The 19,889-nt window shown below is 40.2% G+C and overlaps 2 protein-coding genes across 8 annotated transcripts in view; one reads left to right on the top strand and one right to left on the bottom strand.

Moving 5' to 3' along the window:
- TANC1 (tetratricopeptide repeat, ankyrin repeat and coiled-coil containing 1) overlaps positions 1 to 19,889 on the top strand; it is a 137,406-nt gene that overhangs the window by 104,536 nt on the left and 12,981 nt on the right. For all 4 annotated transcript variants that reach the window (XM_083405148.1, XM_083405150.1, XM_083405149.1 and 1 more), the window contains 11 exons: positions 3,263 to 3,388; positions 4,844 to 5,128; positions 6,566 to 6,714; positions 9,382 to 9,613; positions 10,710 to 10,876; positions 11,957 to 12,564; positions 15,178 to 15,286; positions 15,829 to 15,951; positions 16,757 to 16,993; positions 17,383 to 17,565; positions 19,802 to 19,880. In XM_083405148.1, the coding sequence (XP_083261274.1) occupies positions 3,263 to 3,388; positions 4,844 to 5,128; positions 6,566 to 6,714; positions 9,382 to 9,613; positions 10,710 to 10,876; positions 11,957 to 12,564; positions 15,178 to 15,286; positions 15,829 to 15,951; positions 16,757 to 16,993; positions 17,383 to 17,565; positions 19,802 to 19,880 (2,298 nt within the window). The remainder of the gene's footprint in view (positions 1 to 3,262; positions 3,389 to 4,843; positions 5,129 to 6,565; positions 6,715 to 9,381; positions 9,614 to 10,709; positions 10,877 to 11,956; positions 12,565 to 15,177; positions 15,287 to 15,828; positions 15,952 to 16,756; positions 16,994 to 17,382; positions 17,566 to 19,801; positions 19,881 to 19,889) is intronic.
- The window catches only part of WDSUB1 (WD repeat, sterile alpha motif and U-box domain containing 1), a 46,440-nt gene continuing 40,594 nt past the window's right edge, over positions 14,044 to 19,889 (bottom strand). For 3 of the 4 annotated variants that reach the window (XR_014504382.1, XR_014504383.1, XR_014504386.1), the window contains 2 exons: positions 19,665 to 19,864; positions 14,044 to 16,974 (listed from right to left, as the gene is read on the bottom strand). The gene's annotated coding sequence lies outside the window, so the exon portion shown is untranslated. The remainder of the gene's footprint in view (positions 16,975 to 19,664; positions 19,865 to 19,889) is intronic. The other variant, XR_014504384.1, reaches the window with a different exon arrangement.

Raw genomic sequence — 19,889 nt, 5'->3', positions numbered from 1 at the left:
GCCTCTATATTAAGCTTTTAAATGCATATACAATGATGCAGACATGGGGCAGTGTCCAACTAAATACTTGAGCCAGTACAATGGGATTTCACTCCTTGTCTCCCACACACATCTGACACCATCTCCAAATCTGTTCCAGGGGGTTGGGTGCATGGGGGGGGGGGGAGACAGGGAGAACATTCCATTGTGCATGGAGAAATCCTTGTGCTGATGGAACTTTCACCATAGCATTGAACATAACCCATAGGGATTATGTTGTGTTGCTACTGCTTTGATGAACACAGTCCATTCAGAGCCCCATGATATTTGCACAGCCATATTCCATAGACACTCATTCTTAAGTGGCAGGAAAAAAATCTGGAAAAGCTCCCTATGGATCTTTGGTAGTAAGACCATTATTAATAACCCAAACGAATTATCTGCTGTATGGAAGGTGCTGATTTTTAGTTATTCTTCGTAGTCCCTGTGCAGTCCTGCACTTGGGTCTCTGCACAAAGCATATGTATAACTTTCTAGAACTCTTTAGTCAGAGACCAAGTTCTGCTGGCTATCCTATTGAGAGATTTGTCCCTGTCTGCAAATACCTTGAGAGAAAAGACAACTACCTGTCTACTTAGCTTTCTTCTTCTGAGTGACCTCTGTTTTTCTTCTTCAGTATATTTAGGGAGTTTTCACTCCATTTCTATTTTTAGATGGAATGAATTCCTTGTGGAGGCTCAACTGGTTGTTATTTAAACGGAACCACCCCCTTTTTCCAATGCAAATGAGATCTGGGTGGATATTGAGACGGGTGAAACTTAGTCCTGTGATCATGGCATTCTCCTTCAATGGCATCTCAGTGATCAAGGGAATTGCTATGTTCATGTGCAATTGCCTACAGGTGTACAATATGTGTACACTTATATGAAATATTAGTATATAAAGCCCTAACCACTTGGGATCAGTTTACCTGTGAGATTGCCTTACCCAATATGTGCTCACTGAAGCACTTCAAGCTGCGGAACTGGTACTGTTACAGATGCAACATAATACTCATTCCACATTTGTAAGAAATCAATCTTTTAGTGTGGCAGCAGCTACACTTCGGAACTCCCTTCCTGTTGACATCAGACAGGCGCTTTCTGTACTGTTTTTGGTGCCTGTTCAAAACATTTTTGTTTAGGTAAGCCTGTCCAGATACGTAAACTTTTAACGTGTATTTTAATCAGTCACCAGCTTATCACTAATTTTAATTGTTTTTGGGGGTTTTTTGACATTCATTTTATTCTGTTTGTAAACTGCTTTGAGGTTTGTCTGGTTTTTGTTACAATCAAGCAGTATATAAATCTTCAGAACATTGATCAAAATGACTGATTTGACTCAAAAGGGCAAATACCCTAATAAAAAGAATGTGGGGGGGGGGGTTGGGGGGGAATCTTCTCTAGATTTAGAAGATCACTCGGGTTACTTAAATATTTGCTAATGGCTGGGTGCTGGAATTTGCCCTTGCCATAAGGACCCAGACTTTGTATTAAGGTAGTCATACTAGAATGCAGAGAGCAGAGAGCCCCGTGTCCATATTATTGTGGAAGGTCTCTTCAGCTCATGAACTTTTGCTTCTGGTTTTATATCGGACACATTTTTAAGAAATAAAATTTAGATGCAGTAGCATGTTGTTTTCTTCTAGATGAACTTCCCTTTTAAATTTCATCAAGGGAGTGAAGCCATACTAATGTACTAACAAAGTAAACAAAATCCATTTGGGTGTCAGTTTTGTGGAAATCTGCCAGGTATGTGGAGTGGTAGGGTGCATGGAAAAGGCCTAAATGGGAGAAAACCCCCATTTCAGTACACATGTTCTCAAAACAAGCTAAAGTAATGTAGACAGTTCTGCAGCCCTTTCCAGGTATTGTAAAAGTATGGTATTTTTACACACACACACACGAATTTCAGCCCCTATTTCCTTGCATTTTGGTGGGTTATGTTGGGGAGATTTTCCTGGTTGGTTATGATAAATATATCAATAGGTTTGTTCCATGTGTCCATTGCATAGGCTCACAGGGCTGAAGAGACAAGCCACTTTTTAGTTTAAAATGCAGATCATGCCTCTAAAAACATCAGCAAAACTCCTGGCTGTAGTACGGTTCTCTTCTACACATCAGTTTTGTATTAGGACTACTGTTTCTAACTTCAGCTCTCTTTCTGTGTCGCTTGTTAATGCATTCTGGAGATGACCGATTTATTTTTCAGTACATTTCACAGCCTCTTAAATGCTTTTATGGCTAGTCATGTATATATCTTTGCAAAAAGGGAGGCTGAGACTCTTGCCATTAATGGGTGATTGTTGATGTTCTGGATGCTGTGAAATACTGCACAAAGTGCTTGCTTGTCTCCTTCCAAGATTTGGACAGTGTCTGCTTGCAAGATTTGGGTTGCCAATAACTCTGAATGAAATCATTGGGGCAGAAGATTCATGCTAGCTACCTTGCTGTGTTTTGACATGGAAATATTGAAGCTTTAATAAATAAATTGGCTGCCAAACTGGTCATAAAAATTCATCGTGACCCTTGTCCTCTCTTATCTACTACCCAACAGTAAATCAGCAGTTTTAAATCCTTCTGAATGTTGCCCATATATAATATATATATACATCACAAAGGAGCACAATTAATTGGAGGACTGGAACCTTGAGACAGGCAGTTTATGGTGAAGGGAGGATATTTCAAAAAATTGTCTTTCTTTTGAAATACAAAATCACACACACTTTAGGGTTGTTTCTATGCACTGAGTTATTTTCCACTGCATAATGTTTTCGTTCGTATAAGAATTTCTAAGAAACACTGGAAAGTGTCCTGAAAAGTTGATATTTTCAATGTTTAACAATGGGGGGAAATATTCACATGAAGCATAATCAATCATTAGCATTTTATGGCCATAGGGTGTAGTGATTAACACATCCAAAGGAGAGGGTAAAGTAAATTAATTTTTAACTAACTTGAAGCTTATGGCAGCTCAATGCTGTGTTTTTTAAAGTGATGGGGCTGCAGTAAGAGCTAGTGTGGCATTGCAAAGGAAAAACTCTACTATGTTTGTACCACATTCTGTCTCCCATGAGTTCAGCAGAGCATTTTAAGTTCACCACAGTTTGCTTTGTAGAGGTACACTTTCTGCTGTGCACCTCTGCATTGTTCCATGTTACTCAGCTGTGACTGGCTACTGTTTTGAGACATAATATTGAACCTCCTGCAGCCCATCCATCTGACAAGGTTCTTTGTTGTTACAGCAACAAGCTCCACCAAGCTAGAAGACCTGAGCTATTTGGATGGTCAGAGGAATACACCATTGAGGACCTCAATTCGCTTACCGTGGCACAATACTGCTGGAGGGAGAGTTCAGCAAGAAATAAAAGGTATTGGTAAAGCATGAGACTCATGGGCTCGAACCCCACATTGAGCAAAAGATTGGTCTAGATCAGCCTTGTGGTTCCCTTCCAACTCTACGATTCTATGAAATAAATAACTACAGTGGTGCCCCGCAAGACAAATGCCTCGCAAGACGGAAAACCCGCAAGACGAAAGGGTTTTCCGTCTGCAGAGGCGCTTCACAAGACGAATTTCCCTATGGGCTTGCTTCGCAAGACGAAAATTGACGAAAATTTTCGGGGGGGTTTTTCGCTCCAAAACCCCTTTTTCTGAATCGCTAAGCTGCTAAAAGCATTTTAGCAGCAAAACCGCTAATCCCCCAAGCCTTAAAAAGCCATTTTTAGCCCTTAAAATGTCAATAGCGCTAATAGCGCTACTCCGTCAATGGGCTTGCTTTGCAAGACGAAAAAACCGCAAGACGAAAAGACTCGCGGAACGGATTATTTTCGTCTTGCGAGGCACCACTGTAATGTTGTGTTGACCTGCTCTGGAGATGGCATTATTCCCTAATGAAAGATGCAAGTGTTTTGGTGCTTGCTTAGTGGAAATTAGAGGCTTGTCTGCCTTTATAGAACACTTTGAAGAGTTCCTTAATTAGCAAATATACTTGACCAGCAGCAGCTCTCCAGAGATGTGGAGCCCATTGGTTCATCTAGCTCATTGTTTTCAACACAGATTGCCAGTGGCTTCCCAAGGCTGCAGATAAGGGACATACTCAATCCACTACTTGGAGATGTGGATTGAATCTGGGGCCTTCTGCATGCAGAACAGATGCCCTACTGGTGAGATACAGCCTCTCTCCCAGGACTCACAGAACCATTATGTCTGATCAGCCTTGATCAAAGTGTCTCCAGAGTACGGTGTGATGGCTTTGGGGACAGTGGCAGCCCCAGGACATTTAGGGTGGGGAAGGAGACAGCTCTTCCCCTTCACATTACCCAGCAAGTCCTACAGATTTGGAAGCAGAGAATAAATAATTCCACTCAGAGCATTTAACGTTCTGCTCAAGTGGGACATGGTGTAAGGTAGGGTGCATTGCCTTAACTTTCTTGCTTGCCTTTTGGTTTTTTAGAAGCAACATTTCCCCAGGACTTTACTTTGGAAGCTGGCTGTGTCTTATAGGATGCCTCCACAGGCTTACCTTTATTATCTCAGAATTTGAGGCTCTAAAAATATGTACTTATGCAGATTTTTCTTTTTAGTAGCCCACACTCTTGCTGTGTATGAATCTTGAATGGAAGCCATTTAAAGTTTAGAAGCTGATTTTATGAAATCAGCTGTGTGCTTCTGCTCTGATGTACTTATGATTCAAGGCTTTGTTTACAATAAATTGTTCGAAAACAGATTAGTTGCATTTTCTAAAGTTTTGAGTGCTTTTGCCTTAAATTGATATTTCGTTGCTTAAAATATTGTCTTCTAACAAGTTTTTTCCTTTCTCTCAGCACGTTTTGTCCCCTATAAGCCTCAAGACATTCTGCTTAAGCCACTATTGTTTGAAGTGCCAAGCATAACAACGGACTCTGTGTTTGTCGGAAGAGACTGGCTGTTTCAGGCAATAGAGGAAAAGTTGAAGAATAATAAAGAGCAGGCAGAAACCAGGGGAGCTGTTGTTGTTGGAAATGTGGGATTTGGGAAGACGGCTATTATTTCAAAGCTTGTGGCACTTAGCTGTCATGGAAGTCGCATGAGGCAGATTGCTTCCACCAGCTCTAATTCTTCTCCCAAAAGTAGGTTTAAAAACAATTTTTGTAGATCATTTTTGCTAATTCAGAAAAGTGTAAACAACACTGTATTTGCATGCATATGTGCTACACGAACTGCCAAATAAGTTGCATTAGCTATTCTTAACATTGGTAGCACCTCTTCCCCACTCCCAAGTTGCTCTCTTGGTAGACTGTGGAAATGAGCTGCTTGGTTCCTACAAGGGGCCTATTGGAGGTGTAAAGGACAGGGCCTCCTTGGTGGTAGCGCTGCCAATGTTATGGAATGAATACCCTTCAGAAGATCCATCAGACTCCTTTAGTTTTGGCGGTAAAGATGCTAAGGCATCTTTCGAAATGTGTTAGATGTAGGGTTGAGAAGAGCACCATTTAACCCTCTATCTTGGAAAGGCTATTCTCTGCCCCCACTGTTCTTAAATTTTGCTGTCTTACATTGTTCTGTTTGCTGATTTGCATTTTATTTTACTCTGTTGTGCATATGGTTCCAATATGTTCACCACTTTGGGACAAAGCAGACTATAAGTAAACTCTACTAATAATTGCAGAGAACTTCATGTTTCAACAGATACTCAGTGTGTGATTAAAAATCAGCTGCATTTAAAGTTTTGGGTTTTTTTTATTTGCTGCTGTGGCTTAATACAGGGGTAGCCAATATGGTGCCCTCCATATGCTGCTGGAGTACAACTCCCATACCCCCTGACCATTGGTCATGGTGGTGAGCGTGGACCTGGAGGACAATGTTGGCTACCCCTGCTGAATTCTCCATGTTTATATTGACTTCAAAACTGGCAGTAAGTATGTCTTTAATTTACACAGCTTCTGTTTTTCGCTCACATACTCACACTCGGTTGCTTTGTTGCCCCACGGCTTTTTCCCCAAGTCCTCTTCCATGAGTTCCATTTTATTGCACAGGTGATGTGGGTGTGCCCATTCTCAAAATTAATAGCCTTACTGTACGGAAATTGGGAAGGAATGTGTGTTTATGCCCTTCAAGCTCTACAGTTCTATGAGTCTATGGTGCTTTCACCCCAACCAAACCCTATGGAGATGCTGACCTACTCAGAACAAATATATCTGTCATTCCATGCTAGTGTTTTGTTACCATAGACCCATGAAACGAAATATAGCCTTGGGGTATGTTTGGAAGGGCGTGTTTGTTACTACAAAGGAATTTTAAATGTTTTTCTTCTGTTTTTGATTTGGGCATTTGCTGTTACGGCATCTCTAAATTAGCTGAGCAGATCTTCAAAGTGATGAGCATGTGCTGCTACATGGATGAAGTCATAACTGGTAACACATGCAGGCAGGCTGTGGGATTTCAAACAGTGTTTTAACTTTCCCTGGAAGACTAAACATCACCAACATTGCAGATACATAATTTATACCACAAAATGGATCACTGCTGGTTATAACTCTGGTGTCTGCTGGTCTCTTTCCTCACAGGCAGCGACCCCTGTCAAGAGATTCCTCTCAGCCAAATACCCGCTTCTGTTGCCTCAGCGGGTACTAGTACAAGCAAAACATTCAGCTGCCCCCCAGCTCAGGAACATCCGAACCAAATGGCAGAATCTGTTAGACGTCTTGCGTCAAAGGTAACATCTTAATATTTAACAGCTCTTCACCATAATCCAAATCACACACATTCTACCTGTATATTGACCCCCTTACAAGAATTCAGAATATTTAGAAGCACTGGGTAAGTGGCCAGGCTTCTGTGCCACTAATTTCTTTTTCTCAGCTTTTAATAAATGGTACAGTTCACTTCAGTGATCTACACATTGCCAGTGAGGAGGTACTCATTGCATCATCTGTGGTGATTTCTTTCTGTTTGCCACTTTTTATTTCCCTTTTTTATCCCGATTGCATAAGGGCAAAGATGCAGTTTTACTTGAGTTTTGAGAATATTTTTTCCCCTGTCCGACTTTGGCAGATGGCGACCTCTAATTCCAAAGGAAATGACTGCCCCCATCAGCTAGTTTATTTACCGTACCTTCCTGCAGCGCATGTATCAAGGAGGAGGGAGTGGGATCAAACATTTGATCTAGGCAGCTTACAGTGTTTTCGTCACTGATGTATCTAACGGTTATATAAGCTGGAATTACCAGCAAATTGCACTAGGGACATTCTAATGCATTTATTTTTGCAGGAAGGATTGTGAAAGAAGGCAAGCCTTGCCGAGTGTTGTAAATAGCAGAGGATTTGCTTTGGTATTGAAGTATTACTTGGTACAGTCTTTATGTAAGAACTGTCCTAATATTGTTGTCGTCATCAAAGCAGTTATTATTTTTAGAAAATGATAGAATAAAGATGTATTAAGTCAGCGCTAACCACTTTAAGATTATGCATCCTTACTGAATATTAAGCTGCACAGAGCTTGATGGTGCATACTTCTGCATATGCTCAGAGTTTGCCAAAATTAAGCCTGATGTCCCATTCATCAGTGCACTTAACTTTTACAAGAGGAGGAACATGATAGTTATCTCTAGTGCATTATAAAATAAAATACAGATCTGTAACTTGTCAACATTCCAGATCTAGAACTCATAGTTGGATTATACCATATAGCCAGACAGTCTGGGAATCTGCTAGAAAGAAAGAAAAGGAGCAAGGGGGACAAATTCTGGTTTGGTTTTTGTTTGTTTTTTTAATTAAAGAAATATATATTTTAGAAGAGCAAGCAGCTCTTCTAACACAGGATGTTGTAGCATCCTGTGTTTAACAAATAGGCTTAAACTTTCTGGTTTTGTTGCCATGTTGGCTGGAATCCTTTCTGTTGAGGCCAGTACAGTGGTACCTCAGGTTACATACGCTTCAGGTTACAGACTCTGGTAACCCAGAAATATTACCTCAGGTTAAGAACTTTGCTTCAGGATGAGAACAGAAATCGTGCAGCCGTGGCGCAGCGGCAGCAGGAGGCCCCATTAGCTAAAGTGGTGCTTCAGGTTAAGAACAGTTTCAGGTTAAGAACAGACCTCCAGAATGAATTAAGTTCTTAACCCGAGGTACCACATTGGTCTGCCTTGGAACTGCTGGGTCTTCTAAGGTCTTTAGCATTGTGTTTGTCAAAGGACAGTCACCAGTTTTGGCCATATGCAGCAGTCTTTGCATATGGCAGAGTGATATGGTTATTGATGAGGGAGGGATATATTTATGTGAATTACAGGATTTGTACATCTGTGTTTACCTATTTCCAGAATTCGTTGTTTGGTGCTGGGAGATATATTTGGGAAGGTATAATATACCTTGTAAGGATAGAGAGGTTCTCTGTAAACTATGGTTTGCATATCAGAAGCTACAAAGTGAACATACTCTCCTTTTGCTTCTCTCTCTCCAGTAGTGAATTTTTCCAATTCTTCCCTTCTCCATTTTGAAGTTTTCATTACGTCTTCACCAGTGTCAGCCCTGACTGACACAACCAAGTCTTAGCATCTCCTGAGTTTTGTGCTCTAGTACAGGTGTGAGGAGGGGACGCGGGTGGCGCTATGGGTTAATCCACAGAGCCTAGGACTTGCCGATCAGAAGGCCAGCGGTTTGAATTGCCGCGATGGGGTGAGCTCCCATTGCTCGGTCCCAGCTCCTGCCAACCTAGCAGTTCAAAAGCACGTCAAAGTGCAAGTAGATAAATAGGTACTGCTCTGGTGGGAAGGTAAAGGGCGTTTCTGTGCACTGCTCTGGTTCACCAGAAGCAGCTTAGTCATGCTGGCCACATGACCCGGAAGCTGTACGCCGGCTCCCTCGGCTAATAAAGTGAGATGAGCGCCGCAACCCCAGAGTCAGCCATGACTGGACCTAATGGTCAGGGGTCCCTTGCATGTGTGAGGAACCTGGTGCCTTCCAGATGTTGTTGGACTCCCAGCTTCCATCAGCCCAGTTCGACATGGTCATTGGTCAGGAATGATGGGAATTGCAGTCTCTCTCTCTCTCTCTCTCTCTCTATATATATATATATCCACCAATGAGCTCAAGGTGGCTTATATAGTTTCCCTCCTTCCCATCTTATCCTCACAACAACCCTGTGAGGTTAGGGTGCGAGTGAGTGACTGGCCCAAGGTCACCCAGTGATCTTCATGGAGAAGTGGGAATTTGAACCCTGGTCTCCTAGGTTCTAGTCCAACACTCTAACCACTATGCCACACAGATGTTACCCATATCTGCTCTAAATCTACAATGATTCAATAGATCCCATTATTTTTACTCATGTAATTGGAAGCATCTACTATAAATACTAAACATTTCTTTCTTTTTTCTTTTTGAAAAAGGTTGTTGCCTATCACTACTGTCAAGCTGACAACACTTATACATGCCTTGTCCCAGAATTTGTGCATAGTATCGCTGCTCTTCTTTGCCGGTCCCATCAGTTAACAGCATACAGAGAACTTTTGATAAGGGAACCACATCTACAAAGTATGCTTAGCCTTAGGTCCTGCGTTCAAGATCCAGTAGCAGCATTCAGAAGAGGAGTGCTGGAACCACTTGCAAATCTTAGGAAAGGTAGGCCAAAAATAAAATTCCTCTACAGTGACTTCAATTACAAGACAAGGTTTGTGTTTTTGATGTGCCTAGGAGTAGTTACCGTATTTTTCACTCTATAAGACGCACCAGACCACAAGACACACCTAGTTTTTGGGGGAGGAAAACAAGAAAAAATATATTCTGAATCTCAGAAGCCACAACAGCAAGAGGGATTGCTGCACAGTGAAAGCAGCAATCCCTCTTGCTGTTCTGGCTTCTGTGATAGCTGCACAGCCTGCATTCGCTCCATAAGATGCACACACATTTCCCCTTACTTTTTAGGAGGGAAAAAGTGAGTCTTATAGAGCAAAAAATACGGTAGCTTGCAGACCAGTGTGTGTTTTGCCATTTTGTTTTAAATAAGGTATCAAAGCCATCCAAGAAAATAAAATATTGCAAACTAGTGTTAATCCAACTGTATTTTATATGTATGATGAGAAGTACACGTAGAAAAAGCTAAGATATTGAAGTAGTTTCCTTAAATAAATAATGAACTCCATTTTTAAAAAGTAAAATAAAAATTATTAGGTTATAATCGTACACATTTACTGATATACTTACAAGTCATCTGTAGTGCATTCTATAATATGATATATTAATTATTCATGAAGCAATGTGAATCCATTTGCAAAAATGGAACTTTTAATGGAAGCTGTGATGGCAAATGTTGTTTGCTCAGTAACAACATAAACAGCTCTGCACAAGCTGTGACTTCAGCAGTGTAGCATCTATTTAGAAATAATGAACTGCAGTTGCTATCCATGCATTTCAGAATACTTATTAGGTGAAACTAGACATTTGGTAGCAATTATGGGTCTGGAAACCTGGATTTAAACCTTCCCGCTGCATAATTTTTTACACAATCAGATTGTTCACTATTTTCCTGCTTTTGTTGTTAGTCTTCATTATTATCCTTATTTTTCTTAGGATAATACAGGGGTCATTATTAATACCATTGTGAAAGGTTATGTTTATCTATTCAATTCCTGTAAACCACTTTATAAATTCAAAGTGGGGCTGTGTGTGTGTGTGTGTAATGTATACTTCATTAGGATTTCATCGTCTTGCCTTTCAGAACAGAAAATTCCAGAAGAGGAATATATCATTTTGATAGATGGCCTAAATGAGGCTGAATTTCATAAACCTGATTATGGGGACACGGTTTCTTCATTCATCACAAATATTATTTCTAAATTTCCTCCCTGGCTAAAACTGATTGTGACTGTAAGAACGAACTTCCAGGTAATGTTTTGAAAATGTATAGCTGCAAACGTTGTTCTGAAATAATGCTACATTGAGGAGAAAGTCTCAAGGAGTTGTTTATGCTTTAATTTTAATTGGAAAGAATAGTCTGGAGAATGTGCTGTGGCTTAGACAGGTGCAGGGGTACCAGACTGAATAAAACATTTTGTTGGGGTGGGGGCAGGTAAGTAGTAGTAATCTGAGGCTCCTCTGAAGACCTGCAGCAGCTCTACTATATGTGTGGCGTAAAAGTGCACAGCCGCAACAGGAAACTCTTTTAAACCACTGTCAGCCAACACAACTTGGTGTCAAGATCCACCAGGCCCAGACTGAAGGCAGCATTTCAGTCTCTACACTACTTCCCAGCTCTGGCAAAAGGAGGGAACAAAACAGAGAGTATCCAGAGCAGTTCATCTTATGCTCTTTGTCCCCTATAAAAGCCTCCAGGTCAGACTTATTTACTTGTGTGAATAACAAAAGGGCTCTGCTGCTATTTCCCTGTTTGTCCTGCCCCTCTCTTTTTTAATCTGTCGGTGGCCGGACACTTGACCAACATTTTAGAAAACGTTTTGCCGCGTCTGGACGAATTCAGTAATGACCATAAAGTCCTTCTAAGTGAAAGTCTATTACTTCAGAGCACAGGGAGGGGACTGTATGGTTGAATGTTGCATATTACAAATATTATCTGCACATAGAAAACCAGATGTCAGGGAGGAAAGCTCTAGGCTAGCTTTTCCCCTCCTGGTGTACTAATTTTATATGTAGAGGGGATTTGTTCTACACACACACACACACACACACACACACACACGAGAAGCATTCAGCTGGGCAATTCCACCCCTTACTCCAGGTTATAATCTGAAACAAAACTCTCCAGAAGCAGTTTTACTACCTTTATCTAGACCAAATAGTTATGTTGCTCATTCTGTAAATACCTATCTATACCAAGGTTTCATTCATGCTGGCTCTTAGTCCAGCTTGATCCACCTTTAATATGATGTTCCTGCAAACTCAAATTTCATCTGTACACCTATGGCATTTGTACTGTAAAGTGCTTCTCTCTGTTCTTTTATAATACAGGAAATAATCAGCTCATATCCTTTCTTTACAATCTCCCTGGATGATTTCCCTGAAAATAAAGAAATACAGGCTGATCTGAATGCGTACATTCAGTACAGGATCGGTGCCAGCCAGGATATTGTAAACAATATATCTCTGAATGGAAAAGCTGATGCAGCTATAATTGGGAAAGTGAGCAACCATCTGATCATGAGGAGCATGGGATCCTATCTCTACTTGAAATTGACCCTGGATCTCTTTCAGAAGGGTCACCTAGTGATCAAAAGTGCAAGCTACAAGGTAGTTCCGGTCTCGCTCTCTGAGCTCTATTTGCTTCAGTGCAACATGAAGTTCATGACGAACTCATCATTTGAAAGGGCTCTGCCGGTGCTGAATGTGGCTCTAGCATCACTTCACCCAATGACAGATGACCAGATTTTCCAGGCCATCAGTGCTGGCCAGATATATGGTGAACAGGACTGGGAAGAGTTTCATCAGAGGATGGAGTCCCTTTCAGGCTTTTTGATAAAAAGACGAGACAAAACACGAATGTTCTGCCATCCATCCTTCAGGGAGTGGCTGGTCTGGAGAGCAGAGGGTGAAAACACGGACTTCTTGTGTGAACCAAGGTAAATTGAAGCTGTATATATTATATTGTGGGTGCTAATAATTGCTGATGGTTTTTGTTTCTTTTATTGTGCTACATGAGGAAGATGGTACCGATACCGGACATGTCATTGCTAAGGGGAAAATGCTGTTAGAGCCAAGGTTTTTCATTTTGTTTAGCACTGAAGCATAAGTTTTACAATAAAATCAGAAATGAGACTGCATATCTAAAAAGCGGAATTTACTACTTTCAGTAACATTTGGGCTAAGCATTTCATTACTTTGGTAGGAGAGTACACTATGGAGGAATGTGACTTTTTATTTATCTGCTATGAAGCTTCTTTATAATTCTGCAGGCGCAACCTTACGAATTAACTATCCAGCCCTGGAAACTCTTTACATTCTTATTCCTCCCTATTTGACAACAAATCCTTCTCAGGCTTATAGAGATTATGGGCACTGTTAGAGACATGATAACGTGGTAGGTGGAACCCATAGGGAATCTATTATGTTCTTAAATTTCAGATTGTTTGTTCAACAGTAACTTGTGTCTTTTATCCTGCCCCACTAATCATTTGGGAATCCTATAAGTAGAAATGGGAGTGGCCCTATAATGGGATTATTGCTGTTTACACTGACATTCATATAATTTAAAAAGAGATTCAGCATCTGAGGCTTAAGGAATCGTGCAGTTTGACATTCTAAAATTAGAACCAGTTCAAAATTTAATCAAGGGAGAGGAATAGGTTGGCTGCTGGAAACATGCTTTCATCAGCTGTAGTGCTTGGCTATTGTGCTAGGCTAAGATGTCAGCTGCATGCAGGAGCTGGTTAAAACCAGTGGAGTATGGGAAGAATGAGATCCAGTTTTAGGGGTGACCACTAATGGAAAACCAGTCAGCTAGAGAATAATTTGACTGATTTGATGCACTCAGTGGGTCTTTGGACTTTTGTAGTCTGACTGACACAACACACTTGAGCAACTTTTGAAACACAGGCTGGTTTCAAGAGCAATTTGTAATGTGGCTTGGGGAGGTGGTTATTGGTCAATGGAAAACCATGAAAGTTTCATCGAGTGGATGAAAGCACTTAACAGGCTTTTTATGTGGTTGTTCTTCATTGAGTGTCATCACACTTAGTTGTTCATTTTGTATTGTTTTTACACATGTCAACAGTTTTTTTTTTTGTACTGTATTTAAAACTATTTTAGATGTTTTCATTCTATGCCTGTAAGCCACCAAGATACATGTACATTTAATTTACTGGGTTGGATTCAACATCACACACACTTTTACCAAAAAATAAAAATGGCTTTATTGCATTTTTAATGCATATGTCTTTAAATATCTGTAAGCAATTGTGTATTTTATGGATTTGTAAATCGCTTTGAGCCTATTTTATTTTTTTGTAGAAAGCGATAAATAATAAAAAGCTCTTCAATGTTGCGGTAAGGTTCAACTCGTGTAATAATATCCCTGTTGAAAGAACCAAAGATACATAATAGTTGTGCTGGGTAGATTTATTTTGGCTACCTACAATTATATCATGTAATTTTTAGTATTAATAATTTCTCCAGTGCTCTTTAGTGTACAAAGTATTATAACGTGCACTGTTTTTAATTTACACTTTCAAACATGCAGAAAAACATAGTACAGTGGTACCTCGGGTTAAGAACTTAATTCGTTCCAGAGGTCCGTTCTTAACCTGAGGTACCACTTTAGCTAATGGGGCCTCCTGCTTCCACCGCGCTGCCACCACGCAATTTCTGTTCTCATCCTGAAGCAAAGTTCTTAACCCAAGGTACTCTTTCTGGGTTAGTGGAGTCTGTAACCTGAAGCGTCTGTAACCCGAGGTACCACTATACATTAAAAAGCATTAGAAGCTGACCTTTTTTCTAGTTACCGTGATAACATAAGATAATTATTTTATACAGTGGTACTTCAGTGCTTCAGGTTACAGACTCCACTAACTCAGAAATAGTACCTCAGGTTAAGAACTTTGCTTCAGGATGAGAACAGAAATTGCACGGCGGCAGCGGGAGGCCCCATTAGCTAAAGTGGTACCTCAGGTTAAGAACAGTTTCAGGTTAAGAACGGACCTCCAGAACGAATTAAGTTCTTAACCTGAGGTACCACTGTATTTGTTTGTGATGGTGATGCATTCATTATTGACTTTAAAAGAAATGGGAAGACTGCTGTACAGAAAAAGAAGCATCTGAACACATTATTTGCCCACTGTTTCAGAATAACGTACGGAAGTGTCACTGTGGTTTTGCAAAGTCTTGCACTCTTACCATATAAATCACCACCCGTACTCCATTATAATGAAAACCAGAAACTCTGTGTCTGTGACCTTGGTTGACCTTACCAGACACTAGTTTACATTTCTCATGACTTGGTTTGATTTAAACATAATAGGAACAGCACACACTTTTCCACAAAAAGGATTGGTCATGTCTGAGAATGAGATATTGCAAATATCTTCTGTCTTCCTTAGTTCAACATATTTTGATATTTAGATTTTGGGGCAAGAGAATGAAATCTGTCACGTTAGGTATTCAGAGGACAAAAAGGTGACATAACATTGATTAGTACAGTTTAAAATCCTCTCTGTGTGGCTTTCTGCTTCTTTGATTAGGAATGGGCATGCACTCCTGGCTTTCATGTTCTCAAGGCAGGAAGGAAAGCTTAACCGTCAGCAAACAATGGAGCTTGGGCATCACATTCTGAAAGCACATATATTCAAGGTAAAACCTTTATTTTATTTTGCCTTCTGGTATGTGTTCAGTTTGTCTCTTTTTGTGCCATAATATCATTATGTCCTCTTGTTTTTGTCCCCATCCAGAAACTTTAGAAAATGGAAAGTTAAACTTTGCTTTGGAAAACGTTCACAATGTGCATAAATGTTATTTTCACAGCAGTTATTAATATCTTGTTTTAAAGCTTTTTAAGTAACCCAGAACTAATCTCCTGTCACATGACACTGTATTTAGAGTTTAATACCTAGCCACTCTCAAAATATTCATTGCCCAGTAGGTAGAACTATGTATGGAGGAAGGCTGCACACTTTCCTAGTATTTTTGAGCTGCTGCAGGAAGTTTGTAAGGGACATTTCAAATCTTGGGCAGATGTAAATACACAGCTAGAGTATTTCTATGCAAGCAAAGGTCTGAGGATTTTCATTTTTCAAAGAAAAAAGCTATCACAATTTTCAGTGTGCAAATAGTACTATTATTTTGAAAATCTGTTTGCTTCCTCTTTTTTCATCTCTATTTATTGTATCTTCTAGGGGCTCAGCAAAAAGACTGGAATTTCTTCCAGCCACCTTCAAGCCTTGTGGATTGGCTATAGCACTGATGGTTTGTCAGCAGCTCTTGCATCCTTGAGAAATCTTTATACACCCAATATAAAGGTAAGAAAACTAAGTATCAGCTATACTTCACTTTTTCACTGTGGTAGTTCTAAACTTAAGAGAAAGCAGTTCCACACAGTTACAGGCTGTGGGCAAGTGGGGTTTTATATGCTGGCATCAGGAACTAACTTTTCTCTAAGGACAACAGCATGTCAGTTCCAGAACAAGGAAGAAAGGAGAAGCACGAGGCTTGACAGTGGCAAGAATGTGTTCAAACGGGGAAACGCTCACTCTCTTTGAATTTCCTGTGTTCTTTCTCTGCTTTGAAAACTTGTCCAATCAAGATTAGCCAAAAGCGCTTTATAGCCGTTGAATGTAAGGACTGAAAAACCAGCCAATAACATTCATAAGAAGAAGAGTTTGGATTTGATATCCCACTTTATCACTACCCGAAGGAATCTCAAAGCGATTTATAAAGCTCATGTCGATTCATGGTGCTGTTAAACTGACCAAAGTTAAAGTCCCCAAACTTTCAAAATTCAATAGTCAGTCTCTGCCACTGTCTCTAAGAAAATCCCAAAACATTTGTTAAGAGTGATTTAAAGAGGACTGTTGGTATCAGCAAGGGGAAATGCAAACGATTAGTTTTTAAGTCTCTTTTTAATGTGTGAATAGCTACGTGTATTCTCTGTAGAGAGCGAGTATTCATCATTTAGAATGGAGCAAATAGGTTTTTCTATGTAAATTAAGAAACAATCTGACAACATCCGTACAATCTTGTTACATAATGGAGATGCAAACTGATCCTGTTTCGGTCTCTAAACAAGGTGGTGAATTATATTTCCTTTCTTTTAAATCCCTCTAGGTGAGTCGTCTGTTGATTTTGGGTGGTGCAAATGTAAACTACAGGACAGAAGTTCTCAACAACGCTCCAATATTGTGTGTTCAATCTCATCTTGATCATGAAGAAGTGGTCCTCCTTCTGCTCGAATTTGGTGCCACCATTGATGGTGCATCCGAGAATGGGATGACCCCACTTTGCTGTGCAGCAGCTGCAGGCCACATGAATATAGTTTCACTACTCTGCAAGAAAGGAGCAAAGGTAAGCTTGACAACAGACTCAGCATTTGTGTGCTGTAGAGCTGTACAGAGGGATCCAAATAAAGGCTATCTCCTTTCCCTGTGAGGCTGCAGCTCAGATACTGAAGCATGTCCTAGATCAGTTAAATATGAAATTTCCTTGTGCCCTGTGCTTTAATACTCTAGAACACATAACTAAAATACGTTACCTAGGTTTAGTTAAAAAACAAACAAACCAGAATCTGCTTTGATTTTAGGTAATACATGGTTATGCAGAATCACACTAAATAGCACCAAATTAGTAATCTGCCAATTTGGTACTTTGTAAAAAGCTTTGGTGTAACAGCATGTGCAATGAGTCTGCTTATCATGAATGATATTCTTTTTCTCTCCCTACACTTCCCCTTTTAGATCAATCACTTGGATAAAAAGGGACAGTGTGCTTTGGTTCATAGTGCCCTAAGGGGCCATTCTGATATTCTTGAATATCTGCTGAACATGGATTGGAGCACTTCCCAGCAGCAGAATTCACTGACAAAGCGACAGGCACTTCAGCAGGCTCTGACAGCATCTTCAAGCATGGGACATTGTCAGGTAGCTTGCTCCACCTCTCTTCTTGAAAGTGTTTAGAATAATTCAATGGTTTCTACGCTGCTATTCTCCAATTGATATTAAAAAGACCTACATTTTAAGTGATGGCCTTTTAAACTGTGTGGTGGTGGTGATACTGCTTTTATTTGTTATTATACTGTGTATTTTTGTGTTTTTATATTGTAAACCGCCCTGTGATCATCAGATGAAGGGCAGTATAGAAATTTAATTAATAAATAACAAAGTCTGTCAGGCTACTACAAGCCCATTTAACATGAGGCAAGTATATGAATAAAGATCAAATTTCACTGCGATCAGGCAGTACTTTTCAAACAAATGAGACATCATGTATTATTCCCAAAGAGCTGGGAATAGCTGTACCATGCCACTCAGGAAAATGTCACTTTCTTTGGGAAATCAGACAAAATAGCTACCCCTTTACACTATAATACACAAACTACGTGGCACTTGCCATATACTTTCCAACAGTGCTTTTTTTTTTTAAGCTGGAGAGCGCTGGAGTTCAGTTCCAACACTTCACAGGTGTGTGCCATTGCGGGCTGGCACTCACCTCCCACTTATAGCCTTCACATACTTCTGAGTAGCCCAAAATGAACGAAATGAAATAAGTCAAAACGGAAGTGTGTGCGAGTCTACACTTTTCTCCGATCTATGACTCCACTTAACTCCTGGCCGCTCCTGGCCATGATACAGGGTGGGGCCAGTTCATAATTCCTTTTCTTCAATCCATCTTTCATGTAGTGGCAACGGGCTTTAAGCTTTCCAGCCAGGCCTCTACTGTTGCACGTGCGCATGTTTGAGTGAGGGCCCTTCTGAGCTGCCCATGCCATCCGCCTGAATCTTAAGAGAATGAGGGGGGGGGGCACATTTATTTGACCTGCACCAGAACCAGTGGCGACCCCCAAACCAGCTGGGGAGACAGCTTGCTGTAGTTTTCAGCACCTCTGCAGGCGGTGATCGTGCCTGTTGTCAAAGTGGCATCTGTTCAGGGCTGCACCAAGTCACCCAGTGAATTAACTGTAACAATTTCATCGTGAGTTCCGGCACCATTTTTTCTTGAAAAAACCACCACTTCCCAATCTCTCTTTCCTTTGTTGCTACTAAAAAAGATTACTTGTAAGGGGTTAGGAGTTGAAAGGTCCCAACTTGCTTGGTGGTGTTTTTTGCTCCATGTACTTGAGACAAGATGATACTGTAAGCTTTAGCATACTCTGTACTTGTGCCAAGTGCAGCTCTGTTTAAGATGAAAAATGCTAGTAGGATTTCTGTCTCCACAATGTGGCTATAAAGGATTATATGGCCATAATAGAATACAAAAAGATGGTTTATTCCTTGAAACCACATTTGTACTGTTTTCCATCTGCCTCACAAGACTGCAGCAGCTCTCTTAATGTATTTATTGTTTATGCAATTAATCTTGGCATGCAAACATTCGCCTCCATTATGTTTTACTGCCATTTTTGAAGCGGTTGGGGGGGGGGAGTTAAATTCTGCACTGTATACTAGTATGAAGGCAGATTGGGATTCCTGTATAAATGGAATATTCCCCCCTTTTTACAATTCAACATTTTAAACATTGCCTCTGTTTTTCTTCATAGAAATGGAGTATGGAAGAAGTATGCATTCATATTCCTCAGCTTCAGTTGAAACATTAGAAATGTTTACTGGGCGTAGTTAAAGAAACATTTCTGAGAAGATTCATAGGAATTGCCTTGCTTTGTTTGCGTGTACTTTCCTTGATTTACCCAACCACATTTGGGTCTTGTAACGGCTTGTTAAAATAATTTGCGACAAAAAAAATGAAACCGACAGAAACACATTCTTACTCATTTAATCTCTTGAGTGAGACAGAAAATTAATTTGTATCCAAAACAGTCTAGTAGTATTGATGCAATCAGAAGATGTCCATATATACAGGCATTTAGTCAAAGTTTGCCATTCCATAGAACCTGGATATATCCTTGTTAGATCATTGAAGAGAAACTGACTTGTACATAACAAAGTGCCTCTCCTATGCCAACTTGTGCTATTACCTTAAATGCATAGTTTGAAATACCATAAATTTCTTAGCTGAAACTTACTGTGTTTACGAATGTATTGTGCACCACCAACAGAGTGCTAAGGTAAATCAAGTCCATAATTATGTAATTGCTTGTTCTTCCTTGATGGGTTTCTTTTTTAAAATGGTAGCTGATTGATAATTTCCTCCTCTTTGTAGGTGATTCATTTTCTGATGCGGATTGAAAAGGAGCCTAAAATTGACATCAATGAAACAGACACACTGTGGGGAGAAACAGGTATGTATG

Source organism: Podarcis tiliguerta (assembly GCF_965153285.1).
Source record: "Podarcis tiliguerta genome assembly, chromosome: 1".
NCBI lineage: Eukaryota > Metazoa > Chordata > Lepidosauria > Squamata > Lacertidae > Podarcis > Podarcis tiliguerta.
This window is presented reverse-complemented; position numbering and strand designations above follow the sequence as displayed.